General features: G+C 36.9%; 1 protein-coding gene across 2 annotated transcripts in view; it reads left to right on the top strand.

Moving 5' to 3' along the window:
• Positions 1–24,490, top strand: part of STIM2 (stromal interaction molecule 2) — a 163,354-nt gene that overhangs the window by 91,741 nt on the left and 47,123 nt on the right. For both annotated transcript variants that reach the window (XM_003258557.3, XM_003258559.3), the window contains exon 3: positions 936–1,050. In XM_003258557.3, coding sequence (XP_003258605.1) covers positions 936–1,050 — 115 coding nt within the window. The remainder of the gene's footprint in view (positions 1–935; positions 1,051–24,490) is intronic.

Raw genomic sequence — 24,490 nt, 5'->3', positions numbered from 1 at the left:
TAGCTTTAAAAAGGCAGAACATAGAAATATGATGCAGTAATTGAAAAGATTATCATCTATTATGTTTTGAAACATCTCTGTCACCAAGTATTTGGTAAAAATGAATGCAGTGATATTGAGGCAGTATATTATGCTGTTGAATATAACCAAATGGCTTGCGTTGGAATTTCAGCTCTGATATTCATTATTTTTTCAACCTTGGGCAAATTACTTAGCCTCTTTGGGCCTTGGTTTCTCATCTATTGAACGAAGATAAATAATACTTTCTTATAGGACTGTTGTAAAGGTAAATGACTTTCTCTGTGTGGATAGATATACAGTGGTCCCTTGGTGTCTGTGGGGGATTAGTTTCAGGACTCCCTCTTCCTCACGGATACCAAAATTCATGGATACTCAAATCCCTTATATAAAAATGATGCAGTATTTGGATATAACCTACAGACATCCTCCCATATACTTTAAATTGTCTCTAGATTACTTATAGTACTTAATACAGTGTAAATGCTGTGTAAATAGTTGTTGTATTGTTTAGGGAATAATGATTTTTAAAACTCTGTACATATTCAGTACAGACACAGCCATCCATTTTCCCCCAAATATTCTCAATCCCACGAATACTGAACCCACAGATACGGAGGGGGTGACTGTATACACCTATTTGTTATATAACTTAGAATAATACCTAGTAAATAATAAACATTGAATAAGTACTTTTACTGCTGTTGCTGGTGGTGGTGGCATTATGATTAGTAGCAGAAGACATTTCATTAAATACATTTTACAAACATGTAAGAATAATGTGACTACAATACCAAAAATTTACCAGTTACTCTTTGAAAATAGTCACCCACTGGATATCAGATTTTATCTTTTTCTCCAGTTATCAAGACTAAGGTAATGAATTTATATTTAACTTAGTGTTTTCTCTTCTATAGTTCATCAGAGAAGATATGAAATATAAAGATGCTACTAATAAACACAGCCATCTGCACAGAGAAGATAAACATATAACGATTGAGGATTTATGGAAACGATGGAAAACATCAGAAGGTAAGACTGCCTTTGTTATCTGGCTCCCTCCCCGTCTGCACATCTAGCCTGCTTAGTTGTTCTTAACTCACTTACAGTATGCTTTTACCAAAAAAATCAAAATAACATTTCTGTGAGGATATTTATATTTTAGTAAATAATTTTCCCTTCTTGTTTTTGAAAGATGATTTTTATCTTTCTGAGAGTCATTAAGCATCAGGCTGTTCTCATATAATTATAGTAGAATAAATAAGATAATGCATGTCTGAGAGCCTGAAGTTGTAAAGCATTATTTCGGCTATTACATGACATTATTATAAAAGGTTTAGCAAATAAACATACGGAAACACCAAGTTTTCCTTTTAGTTGTGGAGAATGGTTCCTAATGTTTTTAGGAGGCTATTACTGTTAAGCTCATTCTTAAGTAAATCCTTTATGATGTCTCATAATAGTTGTATGATAAAATTGGATAATTGGTATTTTATTCCCTTTTCTACTGTTAAGTTCTCAAGCTGTATTATGGACAGTAAGTGTTTAGTACAGGAAAAGTCTGTGATCTAAAAATCTCAACTTGGTTCCTAATACTAGGAAGTTACTAAAATTTAAAAAATTTTACAAGTCCACTAAACTTAGATTTTGTTTTCAGTAACTCAACTAAAATTCCTTGTTTCTAATGCTTCTGTTCTTTCATGAAAGTCAGCAATTATGTTGTAAGCATATATTTTTCTCTGAAAAATTAAATGAAATTAAAGGGACCGATTACCAATTAAGAGTGTAAAGAAATAATAAAGTTTACTTGAGTCATTATAATAACATTTAGAAGCAGGAAAATAAATAAAACTGTCCCACCAATGCTCAGTATTTTTCTTAGTGTAGAAGATGGTAGATAGCTTGCTTACATGTGTTTCTGTTGAAATACACTTGGATTGGGGGAAGAAAGAAGAAAACAATTATGGACTTCAAAGAAAAATATATAGACTTTAAAAAAACCTCTACATTTCTCTTCCCTACACCATTTAAAAATAACATGAGCTTGTATAGGAATAGAAATAAACAAATATCAGTTTCATGAGGAAAAGTGAAAATGGTGGGGAACTCAGCAACAAACTTATTTTATTGACATGATACAGCTCCACAATCCATAGATACTAAGAAGGGAGGTGGAGATCCATTACAAAGTCTATTGCTATTAGTATTTTTTTAAGGATTAAAATATGTAGTATATTGATTGGAACCCACCTGACTATGTTTGAATGAAGAAAAAAATATTTGACCACTTAGCTCTTGTACTACCTTTGTTCAGCCACTATCATCTCTTGCCTGGATAATTGTGGCAGCCTAATTCATCTCCCTTTGTTTATGCTCTGCTGTAGTCTCTTCTTCACCTAGCAGAGTACTCTAAAATGTAAATCAGATCTGCTGATTATAGTGGCTCAGAGTAATCGTCCAAATCTTTACAAAGGCCTGTAAGCCTCTACATGTCCTGCCTTCTATTTCCACCTCTCTCTCATCTCTTCTATTCCATCCATCTCTCTCACTCACTGTGCTCCATTCATTCTGGACCTGTTGCTATTCCACAAATGCAGGAATGCACACGTCCTCATGGCTAACTCCATCACCTCCTTTGTTAAAGTCTTTATCAAGGGCTCTGCTCTCAGTGAAACCACTCTGGCCACCCTGTTTAACATTGCTAACCTCCCCTTTTACTCATTTTTTTTTTCAGGTACTCTTGATCTTTCTTACTCAGCTTCACACTTTCCTTTTCCCCATCATGTATCACCTTCTAAGATACTATATAATTGACTTATTTATTACGTATATCTCCCTTCTCTCTCTGCCTCACCCCCAAGAATGTAAGTGTTATAGGGCAGGGGAACTTTGTGTGTTTTGTTTATTAATGTGTCCTAAATAAAGAGGACTCTATTCTTAAACTCCTTTTTGTTTTCCCACCCTAGTGACTTTGGTGAGATCTTTTGTGATCTATGAGAATGTTTGTTTGCTTGAATTTTTTTTTTTTTTAAGCTAAGGCCTTTTCAAGTTGAATGACCTCTTAAACCTCTTTTTCCCTAGGCTTTCACCTTAATCTGAGATCTAACCATTATGATAATGAGGGATTTCCTCAGTTCAAACAGTTGGCCTAAGTTATCTCCTCTCTGCTTCCTTTTCTCTAAGCCCCAGTTGGCTATATAACCTTACAGAGCCTGGGAGAAGTAGTCTCAGGATTCCTAGTAATGCAGCTGTATGGGATGAAAGAGAGAGGAGTCAAGTGATAGTAAACTTTCACTAGAAGCTTTGTAATGACCTAATTGATTTTTCTCAACCCATGTCAGACTCTGTTTATTAAAGGGGTCATGGAAGGGTGGGGTATTGTTGCTAGAGCACTGGTTTTTAAAACATTCAGGCTCCAGGAGGAGTCCCAGAGACAGGGCATGTTGAGTGTGCAGGGCTCTGCTTTTATCTGTTATATTTTGTTTCTGTTTAAAATTTCTCTGGAGAAATGAAAAGTAGTTCTTCTGAAAAAGTTTGAAAACTGCTGAAGTAGAGATTAGAATATACCCCTAACAATAACATGTAATTCAAGGTTGTTTGCTTGAATATATACAAAAATGTGTGGGGGTGTGTGTATATGTGTATTTATACACAAAGTGTGTATGTGTGTATATACATATATATAAAAAACGCACTCACACACATACATACACGTGCAAATATATGCATTCATTCTTTGCTCATCATTGTTGTGTCTCCCGTGCCTAGCGCAGTGCATTCACTTTGTATTTATTAGTAAATATTCACTTCGATATTCAGTAAATAATTGTTGAATGAATGAAAGTGTAATGCCTGATGAGTACTGGATGCTTAGTAATTAAGTTGGTCAAATGTTTTGAGTACAGGCATTTCTGTTATTAGACATTACGTGTATTTCTTAAAAACTTACGTTTTTTAAAATTGTGAACTTAAAAATGACAGTTTATGGGAAAAATGGGACTGAAGGAGACTACTCAAAACCTATACAACTTATTAGCCATGGCATTAACAGTATTAGTAAAAGTACTAGTACAGGCTGGGCGCGGCGGTTCATGCCTGTAATCCCAGCACTTTGGGAGGCCGAGGTGAGCGGACCACCTGAGATCAGGAGTTCAAGACCAGCCCGGCCAACATGGCAAAACCCTGTCTCTACTAAAAATACAAAAATTAACCAGGCTTGGTGGCATGCTCCTGTAATCCCAGCTACTAGGGAGGCTTAGGCAGCAGAATCACTTGAACCTGGGAGTGTGCTCTACTGCACTCCATCTCAAAAAAAAAAAAAAATACTTGTACTGCTAAAAAGAATTTTAAATTCCTAATCAATACATACTATATAGTAGATATAGGAATTTACATTAAAAATAATGAAGATAACTTTATAGAAGGATAGATGGGGGGTTCTAGTAGAGTTGAGGTTGCTAAAAAATGAAGACAAGGGCAAAGTGCATGAAGATGAGAACTGAGCAACAAGCATTTCCAAGACTGAGGCTCTGGTCAAATTGAGCAAAGATGAAGAAGGAGGGTAAGTGGAAGCTCCTGTTTGTAGCTTGCTGTATTGGCAGTTAGTATACCTTGCATCCATTTGATATTACTTGGCGATGTGAAATGATACCATGTTTGGAAAAGTCACATATGAAATGATGTGACTTTTGCATTGATGTGACCCCTAATTACTAGTGGCACATAAACTAATTCATGTTACAGAAGCACATGCAGCAAAATAGACTGTATCTATTAGGTGCTAAACAAGCATTGCATTGGATCCTGGGGATTAATGATGACTTAAACATGGATCTGGGGTATACAGAGCAAATTGCTGAGTAGGAAAGACAAAGAAAACAAATAATTACACTATAAGGTGATATGTACAATAATAGGAGTAAGTTTAGGGTATGGAGATAGCTCACTGGAGGGAGTGATTAGCTCACTATTATACACAGAAGGTGGTGTTTGGGTTGACCCAGGAGTTCTAGAAGGAGACAAGAAGTAGAACATAAATAGTAGCTCCCCCATGGCATCTTTTTTTTTTCTTGAAATAGACAGCATTTTGCTCTGTCACCCAGGCCGGAGTGCAGTGGTGTGATCATACCTCACTGCAGCCTCAAATTCCTGGGCTCAAGTGAGCCACTGGAGTAGTTGAGACTATGGGCGTGCACCACCATGACTGGCTTATTTTTGATTTTTTGTTGGGACGGGATCTTACTATGTTGCCCAGTCGTGTCTCCAGCTCCTGGCCTCAAGCAGTCCTCTTGTCTTGGCTTCCTAAAGCACTAGGATTACAGGTGGGAGTCACCACACCCAGCCTCCTTCTTTAGTTACCTGAAAATTTGCTAGAAGTGAAAGTGGAGGTGGCATGGTATAGGAAGTATGTAGGCTTTCAAACTATACAGCTTTAAATTCTGGCTCTTCTATTTATGAACAGTGAGACATTGGACAGATTTGGAAAATTCACTTATAAAATGTAATTCTTGTGTGACATAAATCAGTAATGTAATAAAAGTACCTGACATAATTTATGGCAACACCTGTTAGGCACTTAGTAAAGGTTGATTCTCTCATTCACTAATAATGCGAAATAAACTAAAAAGTTCAGCCATATTCAAAGTTTTATACTGTTTTTGACTTAGTCTCACAATATTTATTGATAAAATGAACAGACTAAGCTATATATGTACCATGATTGTGTGCAAACTCTGGACAGTGAAATGTACCCAAGATCTTTCTGGAATGTTGTCAACTGTGGAAAAGTAAGATTGTTTTATGCAGAAGTTGATCCTGACCTCAAATAGAATTTCAGCAATGACTTTAATGCAGTGTGTGTGTGTGTGTGTGTGTGTGTGTGTGTGTGTGTGTGTGTAGAGAGAATGCTTGGTCAAGTTGCACATGGCAACTGTCTAATGCAAATGAAAGCATTTAAAAACTAGTGTTAGATTTCAGATAGATTTTGATAAACTGGAAACGTTGTGAGAATTACTGATTGTATTTAAATAGTAGCCAGATACCTAATGCAGGAAAATGTAGATGGAAAATTATTGGTTATATACAAGATTTAGAGACTATAGTAGATAAAAAACTGATTAAGTAATACACTGTTTTTAAAATGAAAACTCACTGGGTTAGTTATTATAACATGTGACAACCATGAGGTAATCTTTCCATCATGTTCAGCGCCAGTCTTAACTTACCTAAGGTCACTGTTTAATTTTGGGCTTTACAAATTGAATAGACATTTGGAAATTTAAGATAATGTTTATTTATCTTAAGGATTAAAAATTTAAAGCAACTGAAATAGTCTGAGAGAAGAAAGATACAGGCACTTAATAATGGTTATTTTCAAGTGTACTTAAAGGCTAGCCAGAGACTAAATGACCAAGAGTATTTTCTTTCTGTTTAGGACATCGAAAATATAAATATTTTATAAAAGGAAATATAAAGAAAAAAATTTCTGACCATGGGTATAAAATTCCTAAAAGTAAGGGAAGTTATAAATATTTTAAAAATATATAGAACCTTTATAGCCATGATTTTTCTTCTGGGTATGAAAGTATAAAGGGATTTCTAAATGTTGATAAAATCCACCAGCTCTTTAAAGTGTATGATGTTGGTTACAATGAGACTAGAATAAAAAAACTGTAAATAGAAAAGTGTGTATTGTTTAGCATTATCAGAAGAGTAACTTAAAACGTAAGCCTTGCAGATAATAAGGTAGTGTTATCTTTGTGGCATCCATCAACAAAATATTTATTTGTATATTTACAATATGCATCACACTCATTAGTAGAAAATAAGGAAGTATGAGAGACAACCTTTCTCCTCCAGGAGCTTAACGATGTTTTTCGTGTATGCAGATGAAATGTTAAATAGCAATTCAAGAAGGTTTGATTAAATACTATATAAATGACAAGATTGTAGGAATCTAAGAGAATGGACAGATTTATTACAGGGAAGACTTCATTAGGGAGATGGCTCTTCAACAAGACTTTGGAAGATAAAATTTTCATAGAAATAAGAAAGAGAGGGATATACAAGTTAGCACATTAAAATGAGTCCAGATCTAAATGCTAAATCCTTCAATTAAGCATAATTTACACAAGAGATAATACATTTTTAGTGTATGTGAGATAATAATAAACACTTTAAAAATTTTGTCTTTTGCTCTTACCACGTAGTGCGTAACCATCTTGTGTCTTAGTTCTGTCATCTTTTAAATGGGAGTAAAGGTTGTCTACCACATAGTAAGTGATGAACAGATATCTATTATTACTGTTTTTGTAAGGTAAATCTGACCATGGCACATTTATGGGATATTGCAGACTCATATTGTTGAAAGAGGCACTGAGTTGGAGAATACTGGGAGATTGGGTCAGAGGAGACCAGACTGTAGTGAGTCTCTGTGTAAATCTGATGAGCAGCTCCAAGAGTGGCAAGTATGATTCCACTCATACTCCAGTGCTTACCAATCCATAGTGATTTGCTGGAGCACTGTATTAAGGAAGCTTGGTCTGTATCTGTCTTGGTAGCAAAAAAGGATATTATTTTAGCAATTATCTATTAGCAATATTTACTGTGTGGGAGGTGGTAGTGTATTTTAGCATTTTATCATCATTGTACTAAGTATTAAGAGCTACTATAGCTTTTTGCTTTAGAAGGCTTGGTAATGTAGAAGAGTTATAAAAAGACAAATTCACTATTGGCAGGAACATTAGCATTGAGTTGAATATAATGTGGCTTTGAGTGGGAAGAATGAAACATGAATTCTGAGCAGTGTTTTAAAGGAAGATTTGCGTTAACTTTTCCCCTGTGTTTAGAATGAATTCCAGTTTTTTTCTCCCTGTGATTTTTGGATCTACTGGGCCTGGAGGGGGGTTTATTTAACTGATTCATACATGAAAAATTTTCTAGTAAATGCTTATTATGAGAAAGCCCTTGTCCTAGGTACAAAAGATACACACATGAAGAATGTGTTCTTTGTCCTCCACTTGTCTACAGTCTGTTGGAGAAAGATCTTTTAACAAGTAATTAAGGGATGTGCTATGATCTGTAACTGAGATTATGTAGAAGGCACTGTGGGATAATAAAAGGAAAAGCATGTCCATCCACCTACAGAAGTTAAGTAAAGCCAGACGAGCTGCATTAAGGAACATTTACTTTTCATCTCTTGTCACTCCTTCAGTGAGAGACACTGTGCTAGATTAATAGATAGGAGGATATTTGTATTTAATATAACGCATTGAAAAAACACAAGGCTGTTAATATGCTACAAATACCTGTGCTCTTTTAGTAAATCAGGTTTTAACACTTTTCTGCTTTCCTACAATGCTTTTAGCTTTAGGAGAAGTTCTTGTTATAGACACAGTGGAGGGACTGAGTTTTAATTGTTCACAGAAAGCACCTTATGCAAGGGAAGGTCCATTCTTGAGGTAGAGTGTAGTTTCAGAGTAACAGGTGTCATCATTTCTACCACTAACAAAAGGTCTTTAATAGTCCAGGTTTCTTCTGTGAAGAGAATAGGTGACACCAGTATGTTGCTCATTCACTCTGTCAACCATCATTTAAGGGAGTTTAACGTGGGTTTGCTAGAAAAATAGTGTAAGTCTTTCTTGATTAATTTACAAATTTGGCAAACATTGTTTTGTATTAATCATTAGTTAGAATTGATTTTTGTACTTCATACAGAGTTTGCCCCCTTTTCCCTTTATTATCAGATAGCTTTCTTTTTATAAAATTATCCAAATAAGTTCATAGCACTCACAGTAAGTTGCTGATTGCTCTTAATCATGACCTTATGTTAGCATTTTAATGTCTCTATTCCCTTCACTTCAAATCTACCCATCAGGGCTGTTTTGGTTTTATTAATTTTCTTCTTTTTCTCTTTCTCTTTCTGTTTTATTATGTCCGTTCTTCTTCTTTTACTTAAGTACACTTGAGTTTTGGAGATTTTGGATCATTGCATATGCTGATTTGCTGGGATTAATTCTGTCTTTTTAGTTTGTGGAAGATACTTTGAGACAATCCTGCCTTCTTTACATAGATTGTTCTTGGTTTTATTCTGAAATAGAGACCCCCTCTCAGAAGAAGATGCAGAGACCAACTACCTATCATATCTCTCTGTCCTGTAGAAAACTTGACAATTCTATTCTGTAGGAACACGTGAAATAAATGTTTTGAGCCTTGTTTTTTCTCACATAACAAGTTTTCCAGTATATAATTCAACATATGAAGCTTTTCTTATGATTTAAGGAGGTACTATTCTAAGATTGTTTGTGAGTTTGCCTTATTATGGTTTTCTGTACACCTGAATTATTCTACATTTCTCCTCTGCTATGTTCACAGACTCAAGGGATACCTCAAGGTTGGAGTACAGTAACAGAACCTTCTGCAGAAGGTAAAAATGAGGGCTGTCCACTTTTCACTGTGACGGACTATCTAGAAAACAGTAGCCTTTTTTGGACATCATATTGTCCTTTCTACCCTTTTCCTAGTAATTGGAAATCAGTTGCATATGAGTGTGTGTTACACTTTCCTTTATCCGTCTTTGTTTTGGGAAAGAGGTGGGAAGGAGGGACTCAGGAAATAGTTTTAGATTTTCAAATGTATGTTATTGCAGGAGAGTCACTATATTATATTCTACTTTATGTAGAACAAATATTCCTGCTGCTTTTGGATAAAGGACTTGTTTGTTGAGAATGACATTGTCTTCAAAGATGGTCAGTTAATTTTTTTTTTCTTTTCAGACAAGTCTTATGCTTACTTGAGTCTTTCCCCCCATTTAACTGAATGTTACTTAGCATTTTAGTAGCGACTGTAATAGAAATAATGTAAATTACAAACATTAATACAATGAAAACTAAAACTTTCCAAGGTATTAGCCAGCCTTTTGAATTTGAATATGACCTTTGATCTTTCTAAAAATTCTAAACATTTCTATGATTCTGATATGTATATTTATGTATATATTACATATATAAATATATAGCTCAGAGGAAATGAATGATAAAAAATAGAATAAATCACTTAGCATGTTTTTATATCTTATAATTAAAAACCATTTCACTCTCTGGATGGTTACTCTGCATAGAGTAGAACAACTAAAGCCTATATCTTTCTATCTTTCTCATCTCATCTGGTTTTATATTTTAAAGATAAGAACCTCTTCAATAAAAGGTCCTCAGTAAGCATTCTTCTAACCCTTGGATAATCTTCTGTTTCTCACTCTCTTTGCATCAACATTAATTCTTTCAAGATGTTGAAAATAATAGACCATTTAGATACTTTTGATTTCAGTGTTTTAATCAGATAATTACTTAATAGTTTGAAATTAAGAATCTAGATCAGTCTGACAAAATGAACCAGAATGGCAGTTTTCATAGAAGGAAATTTATCGTTTTTATTTCCAGCAACTTTTCTTACCAAGTAATCAGCTAAAAAAAAAATGCAAAGCAGGTGTTTATCACTAAGAGATTATAGTTGCATAAGGGCAATGTTCTAAAAGCAAACAAAGAGATTTGTGATTCACTCACATAAAGGTATAATAATTCAAGTCATATAAATTGAGAGTTCACCAAAAGAAGGAAAGGGAGAGAGTAGCCTTGGGGAAGATCGGCATTAAGGCAAAGGCAAAGAATTGATGAATGAAATCAGTAATGGCCATCAGAGACATGGAGGGAGAATCCGGAAGGCACAGTGTCATGAGCATCTAGAGAGGGGAGTGTTTTCAGGAAGGGATAGATGGTAATGTAGTAAGGTGCATAGACTTGCCATATTGCAAAGTGTCTGCCAAGAGTCCTCCTGAATAATTCTTCATTTAGGTCTCAGTAATAAGAATAGATGTACTGCTGAGCAGACATTTTGTGTTTATATTGTGAATCCTGTGACTGATTTTGCTTCCTTGTCTGCCTTTTGTAACTGTTATTAAGGATCTCATATATTTTGTAAGTGCCTTTAACAGCTTCATTTCATCTTCCTGGTCCAGCGACATTTTTCATCTTTTATTCTGTTTGCATTGTATGCATCTTCGTAAGTGATTTCTTTTCTCCCCTTCCCTCCTCCCCCCACCTCTCCTCCAACAGTGGGGGTTAGAGAGAGGAAAGATGAAAAGTGGCCAGTAGCTTGACACAGAGAAATATGATATATGTGAAAAAACCCATTAGATTTGGCAAGAATAGAATCATTATTAACAGGCAGGAAGATCAGTAGTTTGAGACTAGCCTGGCCAACAAAGTGAGACCCCATCTCAACAAAAAATAAAAAAAATTAGCCAGGCTTGGTAGTATGCACCTGTGGTCCCTGCTACACAGGAGGTTGAGGCAGGAGGATCACGTGTACTCAGGAGGTCAAGGCTGCAGTGAGCCATGTTTGTGCCACTGCACTTACAGCCTGGATGACAGACTGAGACCCTGTATCAAAAAAAAAATCATTAACCTTCAGGAAATTTAAATATTGGTATGGGGAATGGAGTGACACACATGCACACTCACACACACTCAAATCTTGAGCAAGATTTAAGTGGAAGCAACCCAAGTATCCATCGATGAATGAATGGACAAGCAAAATGTGGAATATGCATACAATGGAATAGTAAGAAAATTCTGACATATGCACAACATGGATAAACCTTGAGAACATTATGCTAAGTGGAAAAAACCAGTCACGTAAAAAATATTGCGAGATTCCACTTCCGTGAGGTACTTAGAGTAGTCAGAATCACAGAGACAGAAAGTAGAATGTTGGTTGCCAGGGTCTGTGGGGAGGAGAGAACAGGGAGTTGTTGAATGGATACAGAATTTCAGTTTTGTGTAATAAGATGAAAAGAGTTCTGGAGATGGATTGTGATGATGGTTGCACAACAATATGAATATACTTAATACCACTGAATTGTATACTTAAAATTGGTTAGGATGGTAAATTTTATGTTATGGGTATTTCACCACAATGAAAGGATTTAAGAGAATGAGTAGATACAAAGTAGAAACAGTGGGTGACCCCCTGTTTAAGGAATAGGCAAGAAAATAGAGGGAAATGTAATGGTAGTTTTAAATGGGTAGTCTGATCAGGTAGAAGGTTTTTTTAAGAACTGGTAGATCTGGGTTACTTAAAAGACAAAAGGGAAGCACTGGACTGATATTTTTAAAGTTGAACATTAAAAAATAATTCAGCAATTACTTTTTGAACACCTACTATGTGTTAGAAGTAGTCTTATTATACATTTTGTTTTATGTCAGCCTTATTACATATTTTGTTTCATGTCAGCTTTCTTTTTCTTCATGGATAATTGTGTCAGTTTATGGACTGAAAAGATTTTGTTAGGCTAATAAGAAAATAATGTAAGCTCAGACAGGCAAGAAACTTGTTGACAGAATAATTCTCCATTGCTGGATGGCAGTGACTCACAGGCATATCACTAACAATTTTTAAATCCTTCTTAGAATTCATTTTCTGTGATGAATTTGAGTGACAATCCTTGTTGAACAATGTCTTGAACTTTGCGGAAGGGGATGGAGGCGGGATGGGGAAAGCGGCAATGGAGGGGCAAGTAATTAGAGAAGGGAGGCCCAAGAGATTCCTTAACTTTTAAATTGGCTTATGCATTTGCTTAGTTTCTGAATTATATATTGTAAGCATATAGAATTCTAACATCATTATTTTCCCTGTTTTGACCAGTACCAAATATTTTGTGGGAGACTTTTAATGATAGTGCTACAGCTCTACTGCAATGAATAATAATAGGTTTCTGTGTGCTAGCTGCATTCCCACTGATCCAGAGCCTGTGACCTTAGCAAAGGTAAGCATATCCCAGATTGCAGTGTGAGACAGTTGAAGATTGATCTGCTTTGGCAGTTGTCTAAATTTCTCTCATCTGTTTTTAATGAGCATGCTCAACTGCATGAATCTGTTGATGACCTTAGACTGCATTATCTTTTAGATGTGTAAATCGGAAACTTTTGAATGAGGGAAGGTGAAGTTTTAAGTTAGTGAATATATGCTTTAGGACTGTGTCTGGATTCTTTGAGTGGTTTTCAAGAATGCCCAAAAGAGTAACCACTCTAGATTCTAATGGAACTGCAGTATATTAAGTATGGGAGGCTGAATTTATGACAAAACTAAACGCTTAATAAATTCCTCTGCATAACTGATTGTTCAACAGGCTTTGTTGAGTGGCTTGAAATTACAGTATAGTATATCTTCTTTTTTATTACAAAGTTTCATTTTAAAATTTGAGCAATTTGTCTAAGTCTTTTTAAAATATATAAGTAATCTTTTTACTTAAAATAAATTATATTTTCCAAAATAAAAATAATGAGAAGACTAACATTGTCTTGCATTTTTGCAAACCTCTTCAATGTCTGACTTATTAGAGGGTAGTTAGATTCTTATAGCTGCTTCTATATCCAGTCTGTTTTAGGATATTGTTTTGGTTTTAGTATATATTTATATATATATGTTTTTTATTATACTTTATATATATATATATATGTATGTTTTTTATTATACTTTAAGTTCTAGGGTACATGTGCACAATGTGCAGGTTTGATACCTAGGTATACGTGTGCCATGTTTGTTTGCTGCACCCATTAACTTATTTACATTAGGTATTTCTCCTAATGCTATCTCTCCCCCAGTACCCTGCCCCCTGACAGGCCCCTGTGTGTGATGTACCCTGCCCTGTGTCCAAGTGATGTCATTGTTCAATTCCCACCTATGAGTGAGAACATGCGGTGTTTGGTTTTCTGTCCTTGCGATAGTTTACTGAGAATGATGGTTTCCAGCTGTATCCATGTCCCTGCAAAGGACATGAACTCATCCTTTTTTATGGCTCCATAGTATTCCATGGTGTACATGTGCCACATTTTCTTAATCCGGTCTATCATTGATGGACCTTTGGGTTGGTTCCAAGTCTTTGCTATTGTCAATAGTGCTGCAATAAACATATGTGTGCATGTGTCTTTATGGCAGCATGATTTATAGTCCTTTGGGTATATACCCAGTAATGGGATGGCTGGGTCAAATGGTATTTCTAGTTCTAGATCCCTGAGGAATCGCCACACTGACTTCCACAATGGTTGAACTAGTTTACACTCCCACCAACAGTATAAAAGCATTCCTGTTTCTCCACATCCTCTCCAGCACCTGTTGTTTCCTGACTTTTTAGTGATTGCTATTCGAACTGGTGTGAGATGGTATCTCATTGTGGTTTTGATTTGCATTTCTTTGATGACCAGTGATGATGAACATTTTTTCATGTGTCTGTTGGCTGCATAGATATCTTCTTTTGAGAAGTGTCCATATCCTTTGCCCACTTTTTGATGGGGTTGTTTGCTTTTTTCTTGTAAATTTGTTTGCGTTCTTTGTAGATTCTGTATATTAGCCTTTTGTCACATGGCTAGATTGCAAAAATTTTCTCTCATTTTGTAGGTTGCCCATTCACTCTGATGGTAGTTTCTTTTGCTGTGCAGAAGCTCTTTAGTTTAATTAGATCCCATTTATCTATTTTGGCTTTTGCTGCCATTGCTTTTGGTGTTTTCGACATGAAGTTCTTGACCATGCCTATGTCCTGAATGGTATTGCCTAGGTTTTCTTCTAGGGTTTTTATGGTTTTAGGTCTAACATTTAAGTCTTTAATCCATCTGGAATTAATTTTTGTATAAGGTGTAAGGAAGGGATCCAGTTTCAGTTTTCTACATATGGCTAGCCAGTTTTCCCAGCAGCATTTATTTTATTTTATTTTATTTTTTATTATTATACTTTAGATTTTAGGGTACATGTGCACAATGTGCAGGTTTGTTACATATGTATCCATGTGCCATGTTGTTTTGCTGCAGCATCCATTAACTCGTCATTTAGCATTAGGTATATCTCCTAATGCTGTCCCTCCCCCTCCCCCCCACCCCACAACAGTCCCCAGAGTGTGATGTTCCCCTTCCTGTGTCCATGAGTTCTCATTGTTCAATTCCCACCTATGAGTGAGAACATGCGGTGTTTGGTTTTTTGTCCTTGCGATAGTTTACTAAGAATGATGTTTTCCAGTTTCATCCATGTCCCTACAAAGGATATGAACTCATCATTTTTTATGGCTCCAGCAGCATTTATTAAATAGGGAATCCTTTCTCCATTTCTTGTTTTTGTCAGGTTTGTCAAAGATCAGATGGTTGTAGATGTGTGGTGTTATTTCTGAGGCCTCTGTTCTGTTCCATTGGTCTATATATCTGCTTTAGTACCAGTACCCTGCTGTTTTGGCTACTGTAGCCTTGTAGTATAGTTTGAAGCCAGGTAGTGTGATGCCTCCAGCTTTTTTCTTTTTGCTTAGGATTGTCATGGCAATGTGCTCTTTTTTGGTTCCATATGAACAGTAGTTTTTTCCAATACTGTGAAGAAAGTCATTGGTAGCTTGATGGGGATAGCATTGAATCTATAAATTACCTTGGGCAGTATGGCCATTTCATGATTTTGATTCTTCCTACCCATCAGCATGGAATGTTCTTCCATTTCTTTGTATCCTCTTTCATTACATTGAGCAGTGGTTTGTAGTTCTCCTTGAAGAGGTCCTTCACATCCCTTGTAAGTTGGATTCCTAGGTATTTTATTCTCTTTGAAGCAATTGTGAATGGGAATTCACTCATGATTTGGCTTTCTGTTTATCTGTTATTGGTGTATAAGAATGCTTGTGATTTTTGCACATTGATTTTGTATCATGACACTTTACTGAAGTTGCTTATCAGCTTAAGGAGATTTGGGGCTGAGACGATGGGATTTTCTAAATATACAATCATGTCATCTACAAACAGGGACAATTTGACTTCCTCCTTTCCTAATTGAATACCCTTTATTTCTTTCTCTTGCCTGATTACCCTGGCCAGAACTCCCAACACTATGTTGAATAGGAGTGGTGAGAGAGGGTATCCTTGTCTTGTGCTGGTTTTCAAAGGGAATGATTCCAGTTTTTGCCCATTCAGTATGATATTGGCTGTGGGTTTGTCATAAATAGCTCTTATTATTTTGAGATACGTTCCATTAATACCTAGTTTGTTGAGAGTTTTAAGCATGAAGGGCTGTTGAATTTTTTGAAGGCCTTTTCTTCATCTATTGAGATAATCATGTGGTTTTTGTCTTTGGTTCTATTTATGTGATGGATTACGTTTACTGATTTGTGTATGTTGAACCAGCCTTACATCCCAGGGATGAAGCTGACTGCTTGGTGGATAAGCTTTTTGATGTGCTCCTGGATTCGGTTTGCCAATATTTTATTGAGGATTTTCGCATCAATGTTCATCAGGGATATTGGTCTAAAATGCTCTTTTTTTGTTGTGTCTCTGCCAGGCTTTGGTATCAGGTTGATGCTGGCCTCATAAAATGAGTTAGGGAAGATTCCCTGTTTTTCTATTGATTGGAATAGTTTCAGAAGGAATGGTACCAGCTCCTCTTTGTACCTCTGGTAGAATTCGGCTGTGAATCCCTCTGGTCCTGGACTTCTTTTGGTTGGTAGGCTGTTAATTATTGCCTCAGTTTCAGTGCCTGTTATTGTTCCATTCATAGATTCAACTTCTTCCTGGTTTAGTCTTGGGAGGGTGTATGCATCCAGGAATTTATCCATTTCTTCTAGATTTTCTAGTTTATTTGCGTAGAGGTGTTTATAGTATTCTCTGATGGTAGTTTGTATTTCTGTGGGATTGGTGGTGATATCCCCTTTATCATTTTTTATTGTGTGTATTTGATTCTTCTCTTTTCTTTTTTAAAATCTTGCTAGAGGTCTATCAATTTTGTTGATCTTTTCAAAAAACTTGCTCCTGGATTGATTGATTTTTTGAAGAGTTTTTTGTGTCTCTATCTCTTTCAGTTCTGCTCTGATCTTAGTTATTTCTTGCCTTCTGCTAGCTTTTGAACGTGTTTGCTCTTGCTTCTCTAGTTCTTTTAATTGTGATGTTAGGGTGTCGATTTTAGATCTTTCCTGCTTTCTCTTGTGGGCATTTAGTGCTATAAATTTCCCTTTACACACTACTTTAAATGTGTCCCAGAGGTCCTAGTATGTTGTGTCTTTGTTCTCATTGGTTTCAAAGAACATCTTTATTTCTGCCTTCATTTCATTATTTACCCAGTAGTCATTCAGGAGCAAGTTGTTCAGTTTCCATGTAGTTGTGCAGTTTTGAGTGAATTTCTTAATCCTGAGTTCTAATTTGATCGCACTATGATCTGAGAGATAGTTTGTTGTGATTTCCATTCTTTACATTTGCTGAGGAGTGCTTTACTTCCAATTACGTGGTCAATTTTAGAATAAGTGCAGTGTGGTGCTGAGAAGAATGTATATTCTGTTGATTTGGGGTGGAGAGTTCTGTAGATGTCTATTAGGTCCGCTTGGTGCAGAGCTGAGTTCAAGTCCTGGATATCCTTGTTAACTTTCTGTCTCGTTGATCTGTGTAATATTGACAGTGGGGTGTTAAAGTCTCCCATTATTATTGTGTGGGAGTCTAAGTCTCTTTGTAGCTCTCTAAGGACTTACTTTATGAATCTGGGTGCTCCTGTATTGGGTGCATATATATTTAGGATAGTTAGCACTTCTTGTTGAATTGATCCCTTTACCATTATGTAACAGCCTTCTTTGTTTCTTTTGATTTTTCTTGGTTTAAAGTCTGTTGTATCAGAGACTAGGATTGCAACCCCTGCTTCTTTTTTTTGCTTTCCGTTTGCTTGGTGGATCTTCCTCCATCCCTTTATTTTGAGCCTATGTGAATCTTTGCACGTGATGTGGGTCTCCTGAATACAGCACACTGATGGGTCTTGACTCTTTATCCAATTTGCCAGTCTGTGTCTTTTAATTAGGGCATTTAGCCCTTTTACATTTAAGGTTAATATTATTATGTGGGAATTTGATCCTTTCATTATGATGTTTGCTGGTTATTTTGCCTGTTAATTAATGCAGTTTCTTCCTATCCTTGATGGTCTTTACAATTTGGCATGTTTTTGCAGTGGCTGGTACTGGTTTTTTCTTTCCATGTTTAGTGCTTCCTTCAGGAGCTCTTGTAAGGCAGGCCTGATGGTGACAGAATCTCTCAGCATTTGCTTGTCTCTAAAGGATTTTATTTCTCCTTCACTTATGAAGCTTAGTTTGTCTGGATATGAAATTCTGGGTTCAAAATTCTTGTCTTTAAGAATGTTGAATATCGACCTCCAGTCTCTTGTGGCTTGTAGGGTTTCTGCTAAGAGATTCACTGTTAGTCTGATGGGCGTCACTTTGTGGGTAACCCGAACTTTCTCTCTGGCTGCCTTAACATTTTTTCCTTCATTTCAACCTTGGTGAATCTGACAATTATGCGTCTTGGTGTTGCTCTTCTCAAGGAGTATCTTTGTGGTGTTCTCTGTATTTCCTGAATTTGAATGTTGGCTTATCTTGCTAGGTTGGGGGTGTTCTCCTGGTTAATATCCTGAAGAGTGTTTTCCAACTTGGGCCCATTCCTCCCATCACTTTCAGGTACACCAATCAAATGTAGATTTGGTCTCTTCACATAGTTCCATATTTCTTGGAGGCTTTGTTCATTTCTTTTTACTCTTTTTTCTCTAACCTTGTCTTCTCACTGTATTTCATTAATTTGATCTTCAATCACTGATACCCTTTCTTCCACTTGATCAAATTGGCTATTGAAGCTTGTGCATGCGTCATGAAGTTCTTGTGCCATAGTTTTCAGCTCCATCAGGTCATTTAAGGTCTTCTCTGCACTGTTTATTCTAGTTAGCCATTCATCTAATCTTTTTTCAAGGTTTTTAGCTTCCTTGTGACGGGTTCGAACATCCTCCGTTAGCTCCGAGAAGTTTGTTATTACCGACCTTCTGAAGCCTACTTCTGTCAACTTGTCAAAGTCATTCTCTGTCCTGCTTCGTTCCATTGCTGGCAAGGAGCTGCAATCCTTTGGAGGAGAAGGGGCGCTCTGGTTTTTAGAATTTTCAGCTTTTCTGCTCTGGTTTCTCCTTATCTTTGTGGTTTTGTCTACCTTTGGTCTTTGATGTTAGTGACCTACAGATGGGGTTTTGGTGTAGATGACCTTTTTGTTGATGTTGATGCTATTCCATTCTGTTTGTTAGTTTTCCTTCTAACAGTCAGTTGCAGGTCTGTTGGAGTTTGCTGGAGTTCCACTCCGGACCCTGTTTGCCTGGGTATCACCAGTGGAGGCTGCAGAACAGCAAATATTGCTGCCTGATCCTTTCTCTGGAAGCTTCGTCCCACAGGAGCAGCCGCTTATATGAGGTGTCTGTTGGCCCCTACTAGGTGGTGTCTCCCAGTTAGGCTACACAGGGGTCAGATTCCCACTTGAGGAGGCAATCTGTCCATTCTCAGAGCTCAAATGCTGTGCTGGGAGAACCACTGCTCTCTGCAGAGCTGTCAGACAGGGACATTTAAATCTGCAGAAGTTGTCTGCTGCCTTTTATTCAGCTATGCCGTGCCCACAGAGGTGGAGTCTAGAGGCAGTAGGCCTTGTTGAGCTGTGGTGGCTGTGCCCAGTTCCAGCTTCCAGGCTGCCTTGTTTACCTATTCAAGCCTCAGCAATGGCAGACACCCCTCCCCCAGCCAGGCCGCCGCCTCGCAGTTAGATCTCAGATTGCTGCATTAGCAGTGAGCAAGGCTTCATGGGTGTGGGACCGCCGAACCAGGCACGGGAGAGAATCTCCTTGTCTGTTGGTTGCTAAGACCTTGGGGAAAGCACAGTATTTGGGCGGGAGTGTTCCGTTTTTCCAGGTAGTCTGTCATGGCTTCCCTTGGCTAGGAAAGGGAAATCCCCCAACCCCTTGCACTTCCTGGGTGAGGCGATGCCCTGCCCTGCTTCAGTTTGCCCTCTGAGGGCTGCACGCGTTGTCCAACCAGTCCCAATGAGATGAACCAGGTACCTATTGGAAATGCAGAAATCACCTGTCTTCTGCATTGATCACACTGGGAGCTGCAGATTGGAGCTGTTCCTATTCGGCCATCTTGGGAGTCTTTTTTTTTTTTTTAGTGGCAAGAGATGGAGACTCAAATTACCTCAAGTAATGAGAAGTTCGTTGTAAAGATGCTTGATCAGCAATGATTTGATTGATTGCAAGTTACAAAAATCAGACTCACCTGCTTTCTTTATGTATAATCAAAAATTTATGCTGTAATCCCAGAAGTTTGGGAGGTCTAGGCAGGTGGATCACTTGAGGTCAAGAGTTTGAGACCAGCCTGGCCAACATGATGAAACCCTGTCCTACTAAAAATACAAAAATTAGCCGGGCGTGGTGCATACCTGTAATTCCAGCTACTCGAGAGGCTGAGGCACAAGGATTGTTTCAACCTGGGTTGCATAGGTTGCAGTGAGCCGAGATCATAACACTGCACTCCAGCCTGGGTGACAGAGTGAGACTCTGTCTCAAAAAAAAAAATTATTTTTCCTGTGAGACAGAGCAGGCATTATTCTAGGCTTTGGGGATAGAGCATTGGACAAAATAGATATTCTACCCTGATGGAGTTAACGCTCTTTTAGAGAGACAGTGAAGAAGTTTGCATGTATGTATGTGTGTAGCTACATATACACTCACACAACTGCTGGTACAGGTTATTTATGTGAAAAAATAAAGCAGGGTAACAATATAGTTAGTGAGCAGATGGAACAAGGGCTAGTTAGATAATGTGGTCAGGGAAGAAGTCCCCCAAGAAGAGGCTTTTGGTTATAGATCTGAGTGGCACTAGAGAGTGAGCCAGGGGACAATCTGGGTGAAGTATATTCCAGGTTTAGGGACCAGCCAGGCCAAGGCTTATGGCTGGCACAACCTTAAAGTGTTTAGGAAACTGTTGAAAGGTTCATGTAGCTAGAAAGTAGTAAGGAATGGGGAGAGTGGTGGGAGACAAATTAAATTGATCAGGGAGACAGACAGGGACAGATCTCATAGGATGTGGTAGGGCCAGTAAGGAATTTGAGATTTACTATATGGATAATGTAAGTATATTGCAAGTATAACTCCATTTAGGAGTTTTGAGCAAAGTAGTGATGTGATTTATCTTTCAAAATGATTATTGTAATTACTGTGTGAATATTAGACTCTTGAGGAGAAGGGGTCAGGAGTAGAAATAGAAGACCTGTTGATGCTTCGCGTGAACTGGTGAGAGGTGATGGTAATCTGGTGAGAAGGAAATGGCTGGGAAGTCTGATTTCATGACATATTTTGAAGAAATAGCTGGCAGGATTTGCTGTGGAATTGAATTCAGGATACTAGTGGGGGACATGGACAGGAATAAAAGTTCATTCTTAGGTTTTATGTGGCATTGAAATTTCTTGGGAATAGGAGTAATTAGGAAAAAACCCAGAAATCTGAACAGTCTCATGGGGAGGTTGTTAATAATGGGGGAAAACATTGAAAAATACTGGTTGAGATCATGATGGAAAGAGTGAAGGACTGAGTGCTGTGAGGTCAAGAAGTAGAGGAGGACCCTGGAGAGAAGGCTGGGAAGAAATGGCCGGTGAGATAGGAGGAGAGCCAGGAGAATGTGGGGACCTAGACGCTTACTGAAGAAAGCATTTTAAGAAAAAGCAAGGTCACATGTTCCAGAAATCTAAATAAGATGACAACAGAGACTTGACAATTGGATTGGCAAAGTCGAAGTTAAGGTTATTGATCTTAACAGAGACAGATTCACTGTAGGGGTGGAAGTAAAAGTCTAATTGGAATGGATTAAACAGGAAGTAATGACAATAAATATTGTTGACTTTAAAAAGGAAAAGTCAAGAAATGGGACTCTGATACATGAAGGCAGATAATGTTGTGAATAATTTTTTTAAATGATAGGAGATTTTAATCATATATACATATACACACATATATACATATATATATTTAAATCATATATATATTCATATATATATATGGAATGACCCACTTAAGAAATAATTGATACAGGAGAAGATCAAACTATCTTAATTTAAAAACTATCCCTATTTAATAGGAGAGTGCTGGTGTATAGTCAGGGGCTTAATCCACCCTCGCCCAGGTCCTGTCTTTTCTCTGTTTCTTTCTGGATTTTGGTGTTATTTTCTCCTCCTGTGTTTCCTAGAGGCTAGTTCTGTGGCTGGTGGTAGTTGCAGGCTTATGTTTCTTAGGATTGTGGCCAAAGAGAACTAGGAGTCTTCCCTGCCTGTTCTAGTTAGAGAAATGCCAGAAAATAACTGGCTTAGGTCTTGTGGCCAAATCTAGATCTGTTGCTGTGACCTCCAGGATGGGGTCCTGTGATTACTTCTTTCCCCATCTGCCTACCCCAGGTGATTAGGAGTCTTGTCTCCAAAGAAGGAAGAGAGAGAGGGAGTAACCTAGCAGCCAGCCAGCCAACCATTACAGATTAATGACCAAGAATCACTAGACTTTGAGAAGAGCAGGTAGAAGAAAACTTTGAAAGGATGCAGGGTTGGGTGGGTGGTGTCTGGCAGCATGGGTCATGTGATATAAAATATAGCTACTCTTTCAGAACACCTCTAAGTTCCTGAAACTTGCAGTTCAAAACTTTTGGACCATAAATGGATTTTCTCAAAGGCCTCTTTTGGTCCCACTCTGAATTTTACGGTAACTGAGTGTATCACTTCCTAAATAGAGACATTTTATTAAATCCCATTTTGGTATTTTAATGAAATGAGCTAATATAACTCTCACCACTGGAAACTTCCAAAATCTTCCTGGCTATTACAGATTTTTACTACTGCCTGGTACTTTTTACTTTGAAACCCTAGGTGAGTTTACCTAGAATCTCCAAGCATGTCTGTATTGTTAAAGATGAAACATAGGTATTTTTAAAAGCATCATTGGAGGAGGAGAAAAGTGAATTTGAGGCAGCAAAATGTAGGCGCTGTCTGTGTTGAGTTAGTTTGGAAATCTTGAGAAAGAGATGCTTTCTGAATACTGGTAAATTTGAGGAGTAGATGATTCTTCATGACCTAGCCACTCTCAAAAGAGAAATAGTATTTGTCACACTTTAGTAATATCTAAGAATACCAACTACTGTTATACTTTACAATAAAGCTTAGGAATGTGGAAGGTTTTTGCAGTGCCATGTCTTCATACTGTACTAGAGCTCTTGTCATTTGGGTTACTGGTGAATTTTTGCCAAATGAGGCCTTCTCAAGAGGAAAAGGAACAACTATAAAATTGAGAGAGCATATTTAAGTGAGAATATTTAAATATACTCATTTAAAGCAAATACAATTAAAACATAGGAAGGCATCCAGATAATTATCTAGGAGGGCATGCCTTTATGGAATTACAAAGAGTTTTATTAAATTTTAAGTAGTTATTGGTAATAATTTGCTGTTATCAAATATAGGAAAAGCAGTACTTTTATATGACTTCACCTGCTATAAGAAATGATAGTTTTATAGTTTATTGTGCTGTCTTCATTTTCTGTATTTGTTAATGAAAGATTTGGTAGTATGTTTCTGAAAATTCATTTGATGTTATTATGAACATTTTCCATTTTTCTTTTTTATTTTACTTTTATAGAGATGGGGGTCTCACTGTGTTGGCTAGACTGGTCTCGAACTCCTGGCCTCAAGAGATCCTCCCATCTTGGCCTCCCAAAGTGCCAGGATTACAGGCGTGAGCCACTGGGCCCAGCCCCACTTTTCTTTAAATTGATAGAATGCAAGGATCATAATTACCTAAAATGCCAAATGGGTACAGTATTTAGTGTAGACTAAAGGCGTGTATAAATTACAAATAGGTCTTATATTTGTCTTATAGAATATAAGAATTTGCTTATTTTGCAAGTAAATTGTTTAGGCAGGATTTAGAGATCATTTATAGTTTGTCAACACTTCCATTAAAACAAATAACATTACTTCCTAGATAATAAATATTTTGTTTGCATATAACATCAAATATAAGAAAGGGCAATTTATGATTTAAAAAGGACTCTGAATTTAATTATTTGTTAGTAACTTGTTGGTTTGTCTCCAACACTGTTAGACCAGAGTAAGTAGAATACTTTCTTCCTCACTGGCATAGCTGGGAGCCTGGGAAAAAAAAAAAAAAAGGAAAAAGTTAAAACCAGATCATGCCTCTGGATCTGGGAAATCAATCAGTTGCCAGAGAACAAAGAGTTACCAAGGAATATAAATGGGAATTATTGAATAGGCAATTAGAAAAAGAAAAATAATCTGAAGCAGGTTGAGGGAAGACTGTTACAAATTCTAGCCCATAAAAGTTGAGAAATGGAAAAGTTTAAGTGTTTTAGTAATTTAAACTAATATAATCACTGTGTTTCTAAAAAGACTACTAAAATTTCAGATTATTTCCAAATGCAAACAGAGTCAAGAAAGGAATCAGTTTTCCTTTAAAGGCTAGTTTTCAAAAGGTATCATAAATATTTTTATAGTGCTTTATTAATTTTTTTGCTAGATAAACATCTTAAATCCATATTAGAAGCTTTTTCAATATTGTGGGTTGACGAGAT

The sequence above is a fragment of the Nomascus leucogenys genome, chromosome 20, assembly GCF_006542625.1.
Source record: "Nomascus leucogenys isolate Asia chromosome 20, Asia_NLE_v1, whole genome shotgun sequence".
Taxonomy (NCBI): domain Eukaryota; kingdom Metazoa; phylum Chordata; class Mammalia; order Primates; family Hylobatidae; genus Nomascus; species Nomascus leucogenys.
Note: the sequence above shows the minus strand (reverse complement) of the source record. Positions and strands in the feature narration are given on the sequence as shown.